The 20,245-nt window shown below is 44.6% G+C and overlaps 1 protein-coding gene across 1 annotated transcript; it reads right to left on the bottom strand.

Annotated features, from left to right (window-relative positions):
* Positions 1-3,679: 3,679 nt before the first annotated feature.
* ARL6IP5 (ARF like GTPase 6 interacting protein 5) lies at positions 3,680-20,239 on the bottom strand. Its single transcript, XM_073351075.1, has 3 exons — positions 19,954-20,239; positions 6,011-6,228; positions 3,680-5,604 (listed from the first exon to the last, which is right to left on the bottom strand). The coding sequence occupies exons 1-3, from the start codon at positions 20,127-20,129 to the stop codon at positions 5,432-5,434; spliced, it is 567 nt and encodes a 188-aa protein (XP_073207176.1). The 5' UTR covers positions 20,130-20,239; the 3' UTR covers positions 3,680-5,431.
* Positions 20,240-20,245: the final 6 nt, after the last annotated feature.

Here is a 20,245-nt window from a genome sequence, read left to right as displayed (position 1 = left end):
TTCTGAGAACAAAATGGCTGCCATCTCTGCAAACAGGCAGAGTTCTTAGAAACTTAAAGGCACAGTACACAGGAAAAAAAAGAAAGTCGTAACAGTTTCAAACTTCATACTCCATAGAATGTGTTCTGGCAAGTATTCTGTCTGGTTAGCATTTAAAACATGAAACCATGAGCTGTATTGGGAGCTGTGCAATCATTGTTCTCCTGGCAGATTCTCTCTATCCTTGCTATAACCCTGAACTGTTTCACCACCCCCAGGCTTCAAGCCACACATTGCAGTCACCTTCTGAGAATAGAACAGGACTGTTTCAGATGTCCTTCAATACTCCTGATTAACTGGCCACAGTTGCTGCTACTGAGTATTGTTGGGCCCTTGCCCTCTTCCCTCTGCTTGGGACTCAAACTGCCTGCCAGTTTGAGGAAGGAACTGAATGTTTCGCTTGCATGGCAAGGCCAGTGCAGAGCTCTAGATGGAGGTAACTGCACTCACCCATCCTTGCACAACTTAACTGTTTTGAAATATTCCGATGGGGAAAAATGTTTTAAATGGTCAAAGAGACTAAGCGTGTGAAATCCCCCTGAGTTTCTCTCATCTTTAAGGAATCTCTCTTTTCTGGATGCTTGCCCTTTGCTACCAGGCATGCTGTTGTAGACCCCCTACTTCAGTCTGTTTGTACCAGCCTATCCATTCTCTCTCTCTTGTTGGTTACTCTCTCCTCTTGCACCCCACAAAATTTCACTCCACGCAAACCAGCCTCACCAAGTCCATTAATGGCCTACTCTGCCTCTCGTAGCTAAGACACAGGGCTGGGTCTTGCTCTTTATTCCCTTCTTGGTCTGCCTACTACTGCTGCTCAGTTCCTCCTTTTCTTGTCTGTATGTCCTTGGCCATTCAATAATCTGACTTCTTCTTTCTGCCGTTCCTTTGGTTTCTCCTCATCCTTCCCTTCTTGCTCAATATCACCAAAGATCTACAAAATCTTCTGCCCGCCAGCTTGCATTTCTCTTACACAATCCATACTCCCTTCCCAAACCGCTTTTCTCCTTCTCACAGCTTCATATCCTGCTGCTTCCACATAGGGAACAGTTGCCTTCTTCATGCCATCAACCCTCTCCTTTCAAACCCACCTGTCCAACTTCGTTCAGTTCCCCTCCCCCTGCTGTCTGATTCCCTTTAAGGCTCTTGCGGGGGAGGCACATGCAGGCAGGGAGCTCAATTTATTGTTTATAAGGTACTGTATGAATTTACAGTACAAAGGAATTTTTTAAACTATGATTCAACATTGCTTGTGCAAATGTTGAGAGGAAAACCTAGTTTTACTTTATTTCTCATTTACAGCTGTCACATGAAGAGAATATTGTAACTGGGATGTGCCAGTGTTGTAGTCTCTCTCTTCCAATTGAACGACTAGCAGAAAAAGAAGCATGGTCAGGAAGAGCCAAAGTGGCTTTGAGCCACTCTTATTCAGCTCTGTTCCCAGAGCCGATTCAGGACTCAGCCTAAGTTGAGCTGCTTTTCAAGGGTCCGTCTGGAGGGAAGCGTGCGCCTTCACCAACGCCAGCCAGAGAGGGTGCGAGGGATGACAGAGCTGCTGCAGTGACCCTATGCCATCAGCCGATCCCTACATGAAGGGAATGCTCCCAGGGCCGGTTAAGGTGATTTTATGGCTGATCATTCTAGTGAATCAGGCTTATCATGTTCATGTAAAATTTTCAGTGTGCTCCTAATGTCTACACTGTGTAGTAACAAAGAGAGGGAAGCAAATGAGCGATAGGAGCTGCTCTGCACTCTTACAACATGGAAGGGTGGCTAAGTGTTTGGAAGAAAATAGGGCAACCCCATCCCTTCCTCTGAGGGAAGGAAAAGCAAGCAAAAGCCCATCACTACCTTATGTGTAATCACAGGTGGGACCATATGCTAATATGGCATGCAGGCCACATTCAGGCAGGAATTGGCACCATCGATTAAAGATGCAGAAGGGACCTATATGGAGAAGCGACTGGAACATGCATCTCAGTGGCATCAACACAACCCTTGCTTGTAAGTGCAAGAGAGTTCAGGGGAAGGTGTGGCCAAAGGAAAGGTAGGTGGAATCTAGGAAAGGGCCACACAAAAATGGTGCCTTCTGAAAAGGCACAAGGGCAGGCTGCCAAAACAAGTTGGCTACTTTTCACAGCCATCAGTTCCTACTGTAAGAGAGGAATGTGCATCAGGAAAAGATCCCATCTCTCACCCTGTCAGAAAGCATGCAAAAGCAAACACCTGGAGGCTTACAGCACTACCCCCATTCAAGCCCTGCTCCACAGGAGGACTGGTTTGTTTCAGAGCAGACACTCACTTACCATTGAAGTTTATCCACATTGGACTGAGCCTCATGGTATGCAGATCTATTAGTGCCTTGTAGGTTTCTACAGTTAGTGTGGTCATGTCTGGTGTCATGCTATTTCACAGACCTTCACCCAGGTCTGAAGGGTGGTTTTGGGGATGCGGATCACATCATGATCCTTTTCCTTCAATGAGTTATACACACACACACACACACACACACACACACACATCAGCTACTTGCAGTCTCCTACCTCAACCCTAATAGGATTGCACTACTTTTTCCACTGAAAATACCTCTGCAGACTCCTCATCTTCAATAGGGTTGGAAAAAGGTAACTGAACCCATCTCCCACCCTTTTCTGATGGCCACTTATAGTTCCTGCCAAGCATATTTGGGTGGGGCATAGCTTCTTAAAAAAAGAAATCCAACAATACATGCCTCACTCTTGCCTTCTGTACTTCAAGGTCCCAATGGATTCTGCTAAGGCCAGAAATAGGATCAAACTTCAAGGATAAGGGGTTGCTCTAGGCTGTGTGCCCCATCCCGCACAAAACCCAGTAGCAGATACTAACTGGGATTATTGTTATTGTAAAGGTACAATCTGTTATCTTATATAGGAAGGTGTCCCCCTTTGCTTCAATTTCCTTTGAAGACATATAGCAGTTTACCTCTTTCTATTGCAGAAGCTGCGTGTGTACAAATACAAATCAGGCTCCACCCCGCTGCATATAGTGTACTGATTTCCTCCCACTTAGTTTGAGGTTTTGGAGAGGTGTTGTTTTTAAGTTGGGAGATGAAGGCAGAAATCTTCTCCCTTCAAGCCGTATCTAAAGTACAAATTTAGTTAGGTGGGGGGGAAACTGAAAATTATTCATATAAGGTAGCTGTGCTCTGTACAAGCACTTTGGAGTTTTTGTGCTATTTGGTATGCTAAAGGCTTTAAAAAAAGGTCAGACATCCAAACACTGGAAAATTTTGTTTAACAACAAAAACCAACTGTACACCACCTAGCTTGGTAAGCATACCATTTCTCAAAGTAGTCCAAAGAGGCTGCCGTCCCTACTCTCCTCCACCTAGAAACCCACTCACCTAGAAGGATACAAATAACCTTAGTGCTCTACTGCAATGACTCACTATGGCATGTTCCAAATCCATTCCCTTTTTAAAAAGGAAAGACGACCCACAGTGCATTGTGTTGTGCTTTTGTTATATGTAAAGTAGTGACTATAGTTCAAAAAACAAAAAAAGTTGGTCATTTAAACTGAATCATATTATTGTAGAGTAGTGTGATCTTGATTAAAGTCACTTTTCTGCATCATTAGTTAAAAAAAATGCAATAAATGCACTCTGTTTTAACAATGGTTAAACTTTATTCTTCACAACTAATTTTTAAAATTCTACAATGTAACCATATATTCATGAAGTCATAGGCTAGTATCTCTTCTGTAAGTGTAGCAAGAATTACTCATCGAAAGCTAAGACAATGTACTATAATAAAGGAGCAGGTCATGGCTTCTTACCCTGGAATATACACGTAAAGAAGCTTCTAATAAATACTGATCACTCTGGAACATTTGCATGGAATGAGGTGTTCAGACTCCAAAACAATTCATTTGGAAGAGACCCCAAGTGTGTGCGCACGTGCACACACGTGTCTTATACACATGAACTTTGAAGAGGTTTTTGGGATATCTGCTGTACCTGCCATGTAAATCAAGTCAGTTACAGATAAATACTTCATAAAAAAAGGGAGGAGAGATGCAAGACTGATGGTTACACACTATGTTAATCTGCATAAGTTTTTCCATGCATATGGTTTAGGTAGCACAGACTGCAGTCAAGCTGAAGTTTACTGAAGCTATTTGTAACAATAGCTCTTGAAAATAATTGCTTACATGAATTTGGAAATGGTTTTAAGAACATGTAATTTGTTTTTATTTACAAGTCTGAAATCTGGTCTTATTTCCCTTGAATAGAGCCACAAGTGGAATAAATTAGCAAGATGTATGTTTTAGCCAGTGTCTTCTTTAAACAGGAAGAGTCAGAGCACAATTTGGACAATGAGGTAAGTCCTAAAATCTCAAGGGACAGTTTTAAAACAAAAAAAACAAAACAAAACCAGAACTCCAAATAAGATAGTCTCCTAGCTATTCTTACAGTCCACAGTTTTTTGTTTTTTTTTTAAGTATTAAAAGAAAGAAGAAACCAATTGCAAAACCCCACACCTTGTAAGTGTGAAATTGTGGCTCTATTGAAGGCAATTGCAAAAAAGCTTTCATGGACCTCAAGAGAGCCAAAGATGTCAGAGACATTTAAGGCTCATAATAACCTTCAGAGACACATGTGCCTCTCTTACTGAATTCAGTCAAATCTGCATCCGTGCTTTGTAGGCAGAGCTGGACAAGGGAGCTATATAGTTTACATATGTTGCCCATTTAGACTTGGATCTCCTGCTATAAGAAATATTACATTTTATGAACAGACTAGGAGCATGCGAGGTGACTTGTGCGCTCTGGTCAATTTATTCTTTCCATTTGCTACTTCAGATAATAAGATGGCTTGACTATAACCTGCTTGAAAAGGTAAGCTGACAGGAGGACACCCCCTAGAGGGGTTTTTTTTTGGGGGGGGGGGGAAGAAGGAGAAGGAATGAAAAAAAAAAATTTATTGGCAGAGCTTTCAGCCAGTCCTGACTGCCAGATTTTTGTCTGGTGACATTTTTAGCCAACTGGTAGTGCACTAAACAGCCCCACCCCTATATCATTCCTCCAATGAAGTGCATTATAAATACTTAGACATGACACTGGCTACCAAGAACAGGTTCAGAGACTGCAATTCATGTTTGTTTCCCCCGCCAGAAAACAAGTGCTTTAAAAACAGTTGGTGCATATGTATGCAATACCAAGACATTTTACCATACTCTAGAAAGGTGAATCTCTCCTCCCCAACCTTAGAGGAGCCCTGCATAGCTTTGTATACCTGTATCTTGCCATTTTCAATCTATACAGTATGTGCATCTCAGACAAATTGAAAGCAAGCTTTGACAAAAGTAAATAGAAACTAAATTCCTGCAACAGGTAAGAATGCCATATTATGTGCATCTTATTCCTTCACTTTAGCAATGTAGTCAGCCAGTTTGTTGATGTTCTCTTCCTGCTGTTCAAGGGCATCAAGTACTATGCCCATAGGGGTCTTCTTCAAACCTATTCCTTCCATTTTATTCTCCAGTTTGTTCTTTATGCTCCGAAGCCTCAGAGATGCATGGATAAATATCACTAAGAACAGAAATACATGTTTGTTAACTGACATACCCCCACTGAATACTTAGCTCTTCAGTATCTCTCAAAGCACTTTGAATGACTTTGTAAATGAGCGGACATCCAAAAGTAGGAAGCTGAAAGTCTAACACATATGTACTGATATGGTCTGCTTAAGAAGTCATGTAAGTATATGTCTACCTCCAGTATAGTTTATTTCTTAAAAGGAAAACATTAGATTCCTTCAAGTTTCACTTGCTAGCAGCCTTGAAAGTCAATTGTATAAAATTTGTTTTGGGACCATTTTTAAAACCTCAAATTTCATATACTAAGTGGAGCCAAGGGTTAATTCAGAGTGAAGAGACTTGAGCTTTTAGTTTTAGTCATTAAGGGGGGGGAGGGGAGGGAGAAAAGCTATACTTACACAGTAGAGGAAATGTTATCCCAAATATGAACACCATGACACCTCCAAAATAGGATATCAAGAAGTAACTAGACAGCAGGATGGCTACCACAAACGCAGTTGGGTACTGCTTCTTGAACTTGCGAAGGATGTCCTTGTTGTGTGATGCCCACACAAAGCCTGTGAACACCAGCACCACTATGGTGCCACCAAGGATCATGTTCAGTGGGCTCAGAAATCTGGGGAGAAAGTGAAGGAAAGTTTGACCAACATCTTCATTTTATAACATATGAGTTACGCATTCAGCTTGAGTGTCTCCCTATTGCATGATTAAGAAGATGGAGACAGTCGACAAGGCTTATGCTTCAGTGCTTCAGAACCCTTATCAGCCAGCTTCGGACATTCACATGTCGCGCTTTGTTAGCCATAACGTTGTCATGCAGAGACCGCAAGCCATTGGTAAGCGATGTGCTTAATTAGTATTGTTCTCATGTGTATTTACACACACTATTCTCCCCCTGCCCTGGTTTTTGGAGGAGTTCAGTGCTCATGAAAGCAAGGAACTCACATCTGGCTAAAAAGAATCCTGAAGGCATCAGCACATCTCAACGCCACCCACCCATTTCACTCCTGGGCCTTTGCTGAGCAGCAGCAGACGGACAGTCATGCCAGATAGCGTGATGATCTAGTACTTGCTGGGACCAGTCTTCTCCATTTGTGGCTTAGAACAGGATCTAACCTAGTTTTTCACCTCCTGAAGACGCTAGTGATGACCTACTGTACTGCCTTGAGCTTCAGATGGGGAATGTAAATTAAACCTGTTCCCCCCCCCCATATTATGCAGAATGGGACTTTGACTTCTATTTGTATTCTAAATCTTCAGATATAGTCTAAGTAAAAGAGATGCAGAGATATCACGTGTGTCAAATCAAGGTGGTGTGTATCCCTAGGTAGGGCAATTACTTTCATCAGCAAACTGCAGGTAGCATGTGCGTCTCAGGGTCAGAAGGAACTAGGGTCTAGGACAGAGGTCCTGCAGGGAAGTTCTAGAAACAGCCCAGTTCAGCAAGAAAGCCAAGACTGGAAACAGAACATTCAACTTCAGATCGTGTGATAGAGGAGACACACTGGACAGACCTTAATTAACACTACTAAATTAAATTCAATCCTTTGAAGCCCTATTGTATTTAAAATGCAATTGCTTGTATGTTGTGAGTCTATGCAACTTTGGGTACGTTCATGCACTTTCTCTGGTTATCAGCCCTTTGAAGAACCCCCGAGAGGTTTGTATATTGTTGTTCCAACTAGATTCTCCAAACAAAAGAATTTTTGGATAAATGGCCTGGTTTTAAACTGGCTCAGGGCCTTTTATCTGGTGCTGCAAACAGACAGGACCCCAGTCCTTAGAGAAGGATTGGAAGAACTTTGGCCTACTGAGGCCCCATAAGACAGCGTTAGTTCCAAGGTGAGACTTAAGAACTTGGGCACTGGTATGAGGGGTCTTTTGTGGTCACATGTTAGAGACATTTGGTGGGCAGGGGAATTGCTGGTAAACTTATTAGCATGTGTGTAGGTTTTTGTATTGTTTACTATGTTTTCTCCATAATCTTACATCCCAAGAATAAATAGGCTTGCACAGTTAGTGCTATGGTACCATATCCAGAGCAATTACCCCATAACAGTGAGGAGAAAGACAAAGCAGGTGTGCTTAGGCAGACTGTCTTTTGCTGGAACAACACAGTGAAGGCAGTGGAACTGTTTAGCCTGGAAATGCTCTGCTCAGGATGGAGAGAGACATGGGTCTCCAAAGAAGGGCTTCTTGCTCCCTGGCCATTGCCTGAGAGTGGGTGTCCTTGCTGGGCTATAGAGGAAAAAAACAGATGCAGTTGTCCTGAACTTTGACAACTAGACAACCAAAACTCCAGGATGGGAGTGAGTTTAGGAGTATCTGGAGTAGGGTGGGAACTCCACCTGCTCTCACCACTCTTCAGTTATGTGTAGGCCATTTTTTCTGCCCCTCCCCTAACCATAACTTGCTTAGCCTGCTACTAATTTTTGCTTATGAAGTGCGATCTCTTAGTCTATTAATGCATAAGAATGACCACACTAGGTCAGACCAATGTACTATCTTGTCCAGTACATTGGCAATGGCCAGTGCCAGATGCTTCAGAGGGAATGAACAGAACAGGGCAATCATCCAGTCTCAGCTTCCATCAGTTGGAGGTTATGGTTCACCTGGAATATGGTGTTGAATCCCTGACCATCTTGGCTAATAGGTAAGCTTATGGAGGATAGGTCCATCAATGGCTAATTCTTTTTTGAGCCATTTATACTTTTGGCCTTCAAAACATCCCCTGGGAATGACTTCCACAGGTTGACTGTGCATTGTGTGAAGTACTTTGTTTGTTTTAAGCCCACAGTTACAAACAGAACAGTTCTTATGACCAAGATGATCCTGATTTGCCACTGTCAAATGGGCGTCATCCCTACTATAACAATTCCAGTATTTCAGGCCATAATTCATCTCAGACATAACCAGATGCAACACTAAAGCTAGGTGACCTGCCCACACTTACATCAGCACTAAGCTTGGCTCATCCCGTTGGACAACTGCAGTAGCATATGGTAGCATTTATAGTCTGTCCTTAATGTCCAACAAAAATGAAGAGCCATTTCGTACACATTATCTAGTTACATTGGCAATATTTGTATCCACTACTCTGACAAAGGGTTCCGTGGGAAAGGGGAAAACTAAATCACTTTGGTTTGAAACAACTCGTCTCCAGTTTCCTCTGTAGGTCAGCTGTCCCAACAAGGATGGGACAACTGGATTGAAAGATAAAAAACGCAAGTTAGCTGCCCACCTGCTTCTGTTATTCATGTCTGAGCTCCAGCAAGGCACACAGGAACTCTGATAGGGAAGGCCTGTTTGCAACATTTGAGTCATTTGTCTTGCAGTCAACCACAGACTATATTTAGGTTAAAATGGTCTCAAGCTCCCAGGCTGGAAAAAGTGACCAGCATTACTCCAGGCAGAAGTTATTTTAAGTCTGTGCTCTGCTGCAGCAGGATTTCTGATCAGACAACACTAGTACTGCTACTATATGTTTCAGAACCAAAGTGCTTGTGTATGTATATATATTTTTTTTTTTTTAAAAAAAGTCTAAATACACCTCCTTTCCCCCTCCACAAGGAGGATTAACCTTGTTAACTTCTATGAGACATGACCTAGTCTGTTTAATAGTTTGCCAGTAGCCGGTCACTAGATTTGGGTGCAGGAGGTAGAGCCTTGTCCCAAGTTAAACATTTGTAGCAAAGTTGATTTGTTCCACTTCAACATTCAGAGGCTTTTATTTATTTTTCCAGTTTAGGAATTGGGGGTTTGTATAAATAGTTTCTGTCCAAACATTAAATGGAAGAATATTTTTCTCCATATTGACAGGTAGTTCATACCAAATCTCTACATGTTTTAAAATTGTATTCTAGGGAGTTTGTGCAGTTGAACTTCCTCAGATGCAAAGACTGCTGCAAGTGATCCCAAAAAAGACAGCTTTCCCAAGGAAAGCGTTAATCTGAAGTACATGCTTTCTGAAGTGGGATGAATTGCAGAGTACAAAGAAGCAGTGAGTGTAACTATCAAATGAGATCATTCAGAGCCACATAAAGGCAGATTAGTAGTAAGCTGTCCAAAGAACATGAATATTCATGTTGTGAGCCATGTGGTTCAGATTCCCCAATACTGCTGAATTCAATCTTGGATGTCTCTTTTATGCCATTTTCCCTGTAACAGTTTCTGAAAGCCATCTGCATTATGCACTACTGCTTCCTGCCCACACAGTGCTACAACAGGATCACCCTCACAATAAATAAATTCCATCAGAGAGGAGTCATCAAATGCTGGCATATTTCACCAAGGCTGCCTTCTGCTACCTGAGAGTGTAAGTCAGACTTGTGATCACTCTTTCTAGATATCTGCTATATTTAATGCACCCCCTGATTTAAGGGAAGACGGAACAGGACAATCCTAGTTTTCCAGGTAGAATATTTTGCCTCTGAACGTGTGAACAGTCAGGTTTTCAGCTTAGTCCAAAATAGCAGAGTAAGTGACAGGAGGATCCTGTTACAGATGCCAACAACTTGCAGTGGAGCTGCTGCTCATTAGGTTAAACCTAGATATTGCGTTCTGGAGCATAGGTTTGAGTTCTTTGCAGCATTTATCCAATACCAGTGATTGGGTAATAAGTATTCTTTGAGAATACTTCCTCCCATCCCAAAGTAGAACAATTAGTTCTGTAGATTGTGAGGTTCAGAATTGCTTTCCGAAGGGCCAGATTTTTTTTTTTTACATCATTGTAAATCTGAAGCATCTCCTCTCATGTCAGGGCTATCTTTAAGAAAATCATCAGAATCCGTCTCTGGGATGAGCTACACCAACCCACTGCTTGTCTGTCTGTAGAATGGCAGCAGCGTGCCAAAGCAGTATCACACCCCAACACTCAGCAGAGCATGGGCTGCGCAAGTGAATGATAAGCAGTTCATGATTAAGGTAATGAGGGAGAGACTAGAGCACCAGGTACTGCATGCTTTTGTGCTTGTATCTGAGAATAGGCGATATATTGACCCATGTGCAGTCTCTTAAAGTGGTGTCCTGGAAGTTTCCCTTCAACAGCAAAGGAAGTACTGTTGTGGCCTTGCTTAAATATATATCTCTTATCACAGTCTGATAGTGACTTCCCAGACCTCAAGTTTGAAGCCTAGATTGAAGTCTTCCAAACTTGCAGAGACTAGATACTTTCTAAATACAGTTCTCCTTTGAAAGGTTTATTAGGCATCTCAAACATTTTAAAAGGCATCTAATAGGGCAGCAGCACTGTGGCAATGAGTTTTAGGTTGCTCAGACAACTTGAAAACCAGAAGCTTGGGTAGAAGGCAACAACTAGTTCTTGTTTCCCACAGAGAAATTAAGGCAGGAACACCACACAGTGTCAAGAGGAAGTACAAAGAGCCCAGAACCAACAGCATGCCAAGTGGATGTTGCATTCCTTTCCAGGATGAAGGAGGAGTGAGCCAGAGGTCTGGGTCCAGCAGAGAATGGAACAAATCAGTTGGGAAAAGCCAGCCATTTAGAGATGGAATCTCTCTGTAGTCTCATCATTACAGGAAGTACCCCTCTGCCTTCTTTCTGAGACAGTGTTTGCTTTCATAGAAGCTGCAGTAAGAAATGCAAGGAAACAGATATGGGAATTGACTTTATTTGTGCTGACAGGCTGGTAGGCCTGATTGGGTGAAGGGCAAGGAAGGAAGTCGAGCAGTATTGCAAGGGAGAGGGAATAGAAAAAAAACTACTGAAAAAAACTAGCCAGCTGGGCTAAGAGTTCAAACAGTCCTTTTGTAAGAAGACTCGGCACTAGGTATAAGCAGACTAAACAATTGCTTAAGGCCCCCGTTAATTATTAGTATGTGTTGGGGGCAAAAATATTCCTGCTGATGGCCCCCAGTGGGCTAGCACCAGCATGGTTTCGAAATTAAGGATGGCAGACAGTGCTCCAGTGAGTTTCCTCTTTTACATGAGTCTAGGCCGAGGACAGTTCAAGAGGTGGCCCTCGGTCAAGTTTTAAAGGGGGGATGCTTTAAGAACAGAGCTAGATTGAGCCTGTGCTTTACTTTGTAGCGGTCACGCCTGTCAGCTTGTTTTGTTTTACATGCTACCTTACTGCAGGAAAGTCTCTATTAAAATGCTGGCAGAACCTGTGTTTCTTATTGCGTAGCAGAGCTTTTTGTTAACTGCCTCATGACTGACTAGGCTCACCCTCAACAGAATATATTTGTTTAGAGGGAATACATGAGAGATACACACCCTTTCTCTAGAGGCCCAAGGAAGTTATGCCTGTGTTCTCCCCCCGACCCACATTCCAGTAAATGAGCAGGCATAGTGCTGCTTTACTCACTTATGAGTTATTTCAAGACTGCACAGATCAAATTCTTCCCTCAGTTACATCTATGCAGTCTCACTGAAGCCAGTACAGTTTGCATAGGTTTAACTGATGGCAAAATTTGGTCCTGTACATTTAAGAAAGTAGGGTTGCCAGGTGTCTGACCTGAACGCCCGGTCAAAAAGGGACCCTGGCAGCTCTGGTCAACACTGCTGACCGGGCTGTTAAAAATCCAGTCGGTGGTGCAGCAGGGCTGGCAGGCTCCTTGCCTACCTGAGATCCATGTGGCTCCCAGAAGCAGTGGCATGTACTCCCTCTGGCTCCTAAGGTGTAGAGGCAGCCAGGGATCTCCAAGCAGTGCCCTCGCCGAAAGTGCCAGCTCTGTTGCTCCCATTGGCCAGGAACTGCAGTTAATGAGAGCTGCAGGGGTGGCACATGCGACCGGGACAGCATGCAGAGCCACCTGGCTGTGCCACAGCGTAGGAGCCAGAGGGGGGACATGCTGCTGCTTCTGGGAGCTGCTTGAGGTAAGCGCTGCCCAGAACCCGTACCCCTGACCCCAGCCCCACACCCCAACCCCCTGCCCTGAGCTCCCTCACCCTCTGAACCCCTCAGTCCCTGCCTTGAGCACCCTCCTGCACCCCAAATCCCCAGCCCCACCCCTGAGTCTGCACCCCCAGCCAGAGCTCTCATCTCTCCCCCCACCCTCTGCCCCAGTCTGGAGCCCCCTCCTGCACCCTGAACCCCTCATTTCTAGCCCCACCCTGGAACCCACACCCCCTGCCCAGAGTCTGCAACCCCTCCCTCACCCAACCTTCTACTTCAGCCCAGACCCCCTCATATACTGAACTCCTTGGCTCCCCCAGCCTGGAGCCCTTTCCTGCACCCCAAATCCCTGATCCCCAGCTGAAGCCCTCACCCCCTTCCCACACCCCAACCCCCTGAGCTAGCCCAGTGAAAATGAGAGAGTAAGGGAGGGTGGGCAGCGAGTGATAGAGGGAGGTGGAGATGGAGTGAGTGGGGGGCGGGGCAGAGGTGTTCAGTTTTGTGCGAGGAGAAAGTTGGCAACCCTATAAGCAAGCATGAGAACAGAGATAGTACGTTTCCAACCTTTATGAGTTACCACAGATGTGTTACTCCTGGGTGAACTAAGTCTATTTAGCATTTCAGTAACCACTAGCATCCTGAGATCTCAAAGCTTCACAAACATGAAACCGCTACTGAAACACCATCTAGGAACAGAATCCAGGAGACCAGCTTCCAATATCCCTCTGCTAGGGCCACTAGACACCATTCCCTCCAATGCTTCCCAAATTTTGCTTTGTCATAGAGGCAGCTAACTCTATTGAATACGGATCTATTTATTTTTTAAAGCAACAAAATGGAAGTGTTGCTCACCCTCGCTGTTTTTGCCATTCCAGTTTTTTTTTTAATTTATTAATAGCCCAACTCCTCCAAGCCATTAAAAATAAAGTCAGGTTTCAGAGTAGCAGCCATGTTAGTCTGTATTTGCAAAAAGAAAAAGGAGGACTTGTGGCACCTTAGAGGCTAACATTTGAGCATAAGTTTTCATGAGCTACAGCTCACCTCATCTGATGCCTTCAGAGGAAAATACAGTGGGGAGATTTTATAGACACAGAACGTGAAACAATGGGTGTTACCATACACAATGCAAGGAGAGCGATCACCCAAGGTGAGCCATCACCAGCAGGAGGGTGGGGGAAAAAAACCTTGTGGTGATAATCAAGGTGGGCCACCTCCAGCAGCTGACAAGAACACCCAAGGAACAGCCAAGAGGGTAGGGGCGGGAAATAAACATGGGGAAATAGTTTCCCTCTGCACAATGACCCATCCACTCCCAGTCTCTATCTAAGCCCAAGTTAATTTTGCCACTTTGGAGTGATCATCTTACACAGGGAATTATTCCAACTATAAATCAATCAACTAATGTGGGGCAGGGGGAGAGAAGAATAAAGCTGTTTGTCAATTTGAATGACTGTGCAGTAAGCTAATGGAAGGGAAAAAAAAAGAAGAATCAAAGAACTGGGGGATGGAGGTGGTAAAATCACAACATGAGGCTGCAGGTAAGCAGACGATTAAGCCATATCAGAACAGAGAGACAAGGTGGGTGAGGCAATATATTTTCTTGGACCAGCGTCTGTTGGTGAGCAAGACAAGTTTTCAAGCTCCACAGAGCTCTTTGTCGGGTCTGGAATTTGGGAAATGTACTAAGATGAAAACAAATATTCTAACTTCTTATGCTAAAGTATGTGCTGTTTGATCTTGTACTAAGTGTCACAGGTAAATACATTTCCCAGATCTGAAGAAGAGCTCTACGTAGCTGGAAAACTAGTCTCTCTCTCCCACAAACAGAAGCTGGTCCACTAAAAAGATATTACCTTACCCACCTTGTCCCATATCCTGGGACACACAGCTACAACAGAACGGAGATAGCTGTTGACTAACACAGGAGGGACTCTGGGATGCCTAGCTCATTTTACACGATCAGCTTTTATAGCAATTTTTACACTGGGAAGGCTCTAGTAGCTAAAATTTAAGCATTTGATGTGCATGGCAAACAAGTTCCAAAATACTGTGCAAGTTTATCTGAATATGCAGTGATTTGACTTTTAGTAAAGCAGCATCAGTAAGGCATAGAAATCTATTAGGCAAGATTCCATTCTCCTGCCAGAGTGGGAGTCCTCCACTAGGATGCAGGGATTGTCTAGGTATACCTGATCCTGCCTCAGTGCACAGGGATGGAATAAATGACCTCTTTGAGGTCCCTTTCAGCCCTATATTTCTATAACTCTGATCAGAATAAAACGAACACTCTACAATCTTCATGATAGGACCGATCTATAGTTGAATGTTTTAGAAGATACGTTTAGATCTTTGGGGTTATTTTTTTGGTCTGTTTGTAAAGCACCTAAAACAACGGGGCCCTGGAGCTCCTGCTGAAATACAAATTAACAACAAAGGACAGTTAAGCACCCAATTCCTATTGATTTTGGAACACTAATGGGATATTTAATATCTTGGAATAGCTACAGGGATTCAGTGGGAGAGAGAGAGAGAGAGAGAGTCTTAATATGGAGCTATGTTGCTGTGTAAGTCCAGCCTTGAAAAATCAAGTTACTGTCTACAATGTGTTTTAACACAGAACAGCACTGTGATTCATTCCCACTGGCACTTTTATTGTACACGTAAACAACAACTATAGCCAAGAAATGTTAGCTTCTAGTTTCTGGATTCACAATTTTCTATTTAGTCCGGGAGGGGGGGGGGGGGAACCTCACACATGAAGGATTTTTTTGTTTTTAAATGCAGTGTTGTTGTAGCCATGTTGGTCGCAGGATTTTTCTTTTTAAATGTCACACAGGGTGTGCCCATATAATAGGCTGATTACTTAGTGGCCTTTATACTTTGCCATCTGGGACTACCACACACACAGTGGTAGCTTTTATGGAATAGGATTAGTGTTCAGATGGTTCAGTACCACATGAATTCTCTATTAAACTAGGGGAAAGCTATACAGAGGTAATATTGCAGTTTTACACAGTGTGCTCAGCATAAGGGATACAAATATATACAGCTCCTTATCGCAGGTAGAGGTATCCTGTACTCACTGGATATTTCAGAGGGGTAGCCATGTTCGTCTGTATCAGCAAAAACAATGAGGCGTCCTTGTGGCACTTTAGAGACTAACAAATTTATTTGGGCATAAGCTTTGTGGGCTAAAACCCACTTCATCAGATGCATGGAGTGAAAAATACAGTAGGCAGGTATAAGTATACAGCACATGAAAAGATGGGAGTTGCCTTACCAAGTGGGGGGTCAGTGCTAACTAGGCCAATTCAAATCAGGGTGGATGTGGCCCATTCCCAACAGTTGATAAGAAGGGGTGAATATCCGAGGGAAAATTATTTTGTAGTGACCCAGCCACTCCCAGTCTTTATTCAGGCCTAATTTGATGGTGTCAAGTTTGCAAATTAATTCCAGTTCTGCAGTTTCTCACTGAAGTCTGTTTTTTTGTTGAAGAATGGCCACTTAAGTCTGTTATTGAGTGTCCAGGGAGATTGAAATGCTCTTCTACTTGTTTTTGAATGTTAATTCTTGATGTCTGATTTGTGTCCATTTATTCTTTTGCTTAGAGAGTGTCCGGTTTGGCCAATGTACACGGTAGAGGGGCATTGCTGACACGATTGCACATATCACATTGGTAGATGTGCAGGTGAATGAGCCCCTGATGGCGTGGCTGATGTGGTTAGGTCCAATGATGGCGTCCCTTGAATAGATATATGGACAGAGTTGGCAACGGGTTTTGTTGCAGGGATTGGTACCTGGGTTAGTGTTTCTGTTGTGTGGGGTGTAGTTGCTGGTGAGTATTTGCTTCAGGTTGGGGGGGGCTGTCTTTAAGCGAGGACTGGCCTGTCTCCCAGCAAGGCCTGACCTGTCTCCCAAGGTCTGTAAGAGTGAGGGATCATCCTCCAGGATCAGTGGTCAATTCCTGATGATGTGCTGAAGAGGTTTTAGTTGGGGGCTGTAGGCAATGGCTAGTGGCCTTCTGTTACTTTCTTTGTTGAGCCTGTCCTGTAGTAGGTGACTTCTGGGTACCCTTCTGGCTCTGTCAATCTGTTTCTTCACTTCCCGAGGTGGGTACTGTAGTTTTAAGAATGCTTGATAGAGATCCTGTATGTGTTTGTCTCTGTCTGAGGGATTGGAGCAAATGCAGTTGTATCTTAGGGCTTGCTTGGCTTGTATGTCCCAATAAATTAGTCTTGGAGGTGCCACAAGGACTCCTCGTTGTTTTCACTTGTGGTTGGAAGTCTAATGAGTTTCCATCTTGTCAGATTCAATTTACAACCATAAAAGAGGGGTTTTATGGTCTTACTAGCAATGTGTAAGACACACAATTCCTAAGTAATGCTGATCACGTTGCCCAACGCTACCACCACAACTGCCAAACTATTACAGTGTAGAAGTCAGACAGCCCAGGGTTACAAGACACACCCAGCTTGAATGAGATGAGTTAGGCTACTCTAAAACAGAGCTGACCATGGGGCAAATTTAGCCTTGTTGAGAGAGAAAGAATTTGGCACACTACAATGGCCTTTTTGCAGAATCCTGTCGCTGCGGCCTTACACAAGTGTTTTTATAAGTTAAATCTCATATTCGAGAGGGTTTTCTAGAAGATGTAGAGCCATGATGCAGTACTGGATTGCTGCCCAGTGAACAGTTAAGCATGGAGAATTTAGACAAATGACTAAGTCTATGACTTATCGGCAGAGCTTTCTTTAGTTTCCCCACTCAGTATTTGAATTGGTGAAGTCAGCCACAATCTGTCCCCCATTAAAAAGGTCAGCTTTATGTAATACACACCCAGAAGTATGGACGTTTCCCCATTAGGGCTTGATCTTTGCTAAAATAAGGGACTTTTGCTATTCCATTCAATGGCGGCAGCATCAGCACTCCTAGGACGCAAAGTCTTCACACAGTACGGATCATAACTCAGGAGCAAGAAGATCTCAGACGCCAGATGTGCCTTATCCTGGTGTTTTCACTTCAGGAATTATTTTTGAAAACTAAACATCCATAACATGAACTGTTCTGGATCTGTGCACCATGCATGCTGGTGTTTTTTATTGGCAGATTCAACACATACACACACACAGCCAGAAAAATTGGTAATATTTTTTTCCCCCCAGTTACACGTAGATAATCCTTACTCTAGAAGATTGAGGATTTGAGTATTGTATATCTGGTAGGGAAATGATTGAGGAGACCAAACAGGTTCAAGTTGAGTTGGCAACAGTTTATAGTGCTTTTGAGATCCTTGGCTGCAAAGTACATTCTGACTAGTGTGTTATCTGTCTTTCAGAACTGAACATTAGTTAGCAACCTGAGGTAGAGAAGAACTCACACCTGGCCAACACACAAAGTTACACTGATTTACCTAACGGTGAGATGTTGCACCAGTCTAAACTAAAACTACTTGTCTATTATCACTATGCAAGAATGCTGACAATAGTTAAGGGTAGACTAAAGCGGAGTAAGCCAGTGCAACTTTGTGTTTAAAGAAGCACCAAGTAGCTTGCTCAAGGTGACAGAGCTGGGAAAACAACCCAGGAGTCCTGCCTACCTACCAGTCCCATGTTCTAATCTCTTGGCCATACAACACCCCTCTACTCCCAGTTACCAGCAGCCTTCAAGCTTAGAGCAGGCAGAAGAAAAAGATATTCTATCCCATGGTACCAGTTCCATAGCTAGTATACAGAGTAGAAATATCACCCACTTATGAAGAGTACTTCACCTCTCAAAGTCTGATCCAAAGTTAATTGATGTCAATTGAAAAAAAATGTATTGTCAGCTTTCAGGGGGCTTCAGATTAGGCCGTGTGTGTTAATGGCCTCAAGGAGTCTGACTGGATGTAGGTTCTTCGCTTTAGCAAGTTTTCATTCTGGTTTAATGTTTTAAATGAACAAGCTGGCATCTTTACAACATGCTATATAAATGAGATGGTGCCCTGGCTCATAGGCTTCAAGTCAGACCTGATTCAGACAAAACAGATGATCCTCACCACCCCCAATTCACTGTTTAAGTGCTCTGGATTCAGATAAGTGTCGCTATTTTACCTGCCTGGACATGATCATTGCAAATGGTTTGGTTGGAAGATTAAGAGGTCCCCACCCCCATTATCACTATTTTCTGCATCTGCTTCTAAAACACCTTAACACAAGTCTTACAGCAATACTCGAGAGGGAGCCACGCCAGATCCCCATCAGAAAGGGGTAAAATGTTTAGTCTCCAGACTTTCTCCAGGAGCAGAAGGGCGCCATGGTGCAGTTGTGCTCAGAGAGTACACCGATACCCGAATGAGACCCCCCATGTGCAAAACAATCCTGCTCTTATCATCAGACTTCCAGCACTGACTGCTCCAGGAACTGATCCTGCTCCACCTCCACAGACCTGGAGCCCTATCCTGACCTCAGACACAGCAGATGCAATACCATGACTGAACAAAATTGGTCCCCTGAAGTTTGGGGGGGGAGGGAGGGCGGAAGAGAAGAGACGAAAAAACAAACACACGCAAAAAGCCTATCAACAGCCAACCACACTTTCTACATTTCAACTTGTCCGATTCTGCTCTCTGGCTGGTAACCCTTTAAGCAGAAAGCACATCACTGCAGAGGAAGTGGTTTTATTTTTAAGAGGAAAAGCAGAGAGTTAAGCCGAGAGCTACACAGCAGCCAGTTCCTAAACTCAGTGTTGTTTTTTGAGACTGAGCACATTAAAACTTAACATAAAACAAAAAATTTAAACGATTTAGGTCTCCCAAACAAGCCTCTCGCTCTCTACCCCCCCACCCACACAGCAGCACCCCCAGAAAGGGGAGATTGGGCGGTGCAGAGTAGAGGGAGGAGCTGTTTTAGGACTCCTACCACATAACTGTGCTGTAAAAAGGAAGCCACACCTTCCACTGACTTACACCCTTTCTCAGCTATTCCAGGTGAACAGAACCAACTCTGCTGGTTTAAATTTGAAACCCAAGGAGGTTTGCTCCCTCCCTCAACACAGCCCAGTCCTTGCACGGTCCATTTCGCCTCCGCTGCTCCGGCGGCTGTCGCAGGCCCACCGGGTGGGGAATAAGAGCCGGATCTCAGAAACCGCCCAGAACGGCGCTGGGGCCCGGACACCTGGGCGGCCTCCGCGGCCAGCCCTGCCCAGGCAGGGAGCTGCCGGCGCGGCGTGGGGGACACACGGGCACGGCCGCCAGCGTCCTGACCCTACAGCCCGCTTTGCGACCGCGTCTGTCCACACAGCGGCCCAGGGAGCAGCGGCCTCCATAGCCTGCAGGACCCAGCATCCAGCCGGGACCCCCCCCCCCGGCCCAGCCCAGCCCTTTGCAAGTCCCAGGAGGCCAAACCCTGAGCTCCGCCCCTGGCAGCGCAGATGGGGGGGGGAAGCGGGGGGAGGAAGGGGGCGCCCCTTTTGCTACCCACCCCTCCCGCGCAGGAGAGGCAGACTCACCCCACGATGGAGATGACCGCGGCAGCCAGCAGCAGGTAATTGGTCTGGTAATAGAGCAGGTTGCTGACCACCCTGTTGTTCCATTTGGACACGTCTCTGAAATCCGGCCGGGCGAAGCGCTCGACGCCGGGGAAGAAGTCGTCCCAGGCTCTCCGGGGCGCAACCTGCACCTCCATCGCGCTCCCCAGCCGGCGGCGGCCCGTCAGCTGGGCAGGGTTAAAGAGCTCCCGGCAGCGAATCCGCGCAGCCGGCCGGGCTCAGCTGCTCCCCGCGCCGCCAATGCACCGCGGCA

The sequence above is a fragment of the Lepidochelys kempii genome, chromosome 7, assembly GCF_965140285.1.
Source record: "Lepidochelys kempii isolate rLepKem1 chromosome 7, rLepKem1.hap1, whole genome shotgun sequence".
Lineage (NCBI taxonomy): Eukaryota > Metazoa > Chordata > Testudines > Cheloniidae > Lepidochelys > Lepidochelys kempii.
Note: the sequence above shows the minus strand (reverse complement) of the source record. Positions and strands in the feature narration are given on the sequence as shown.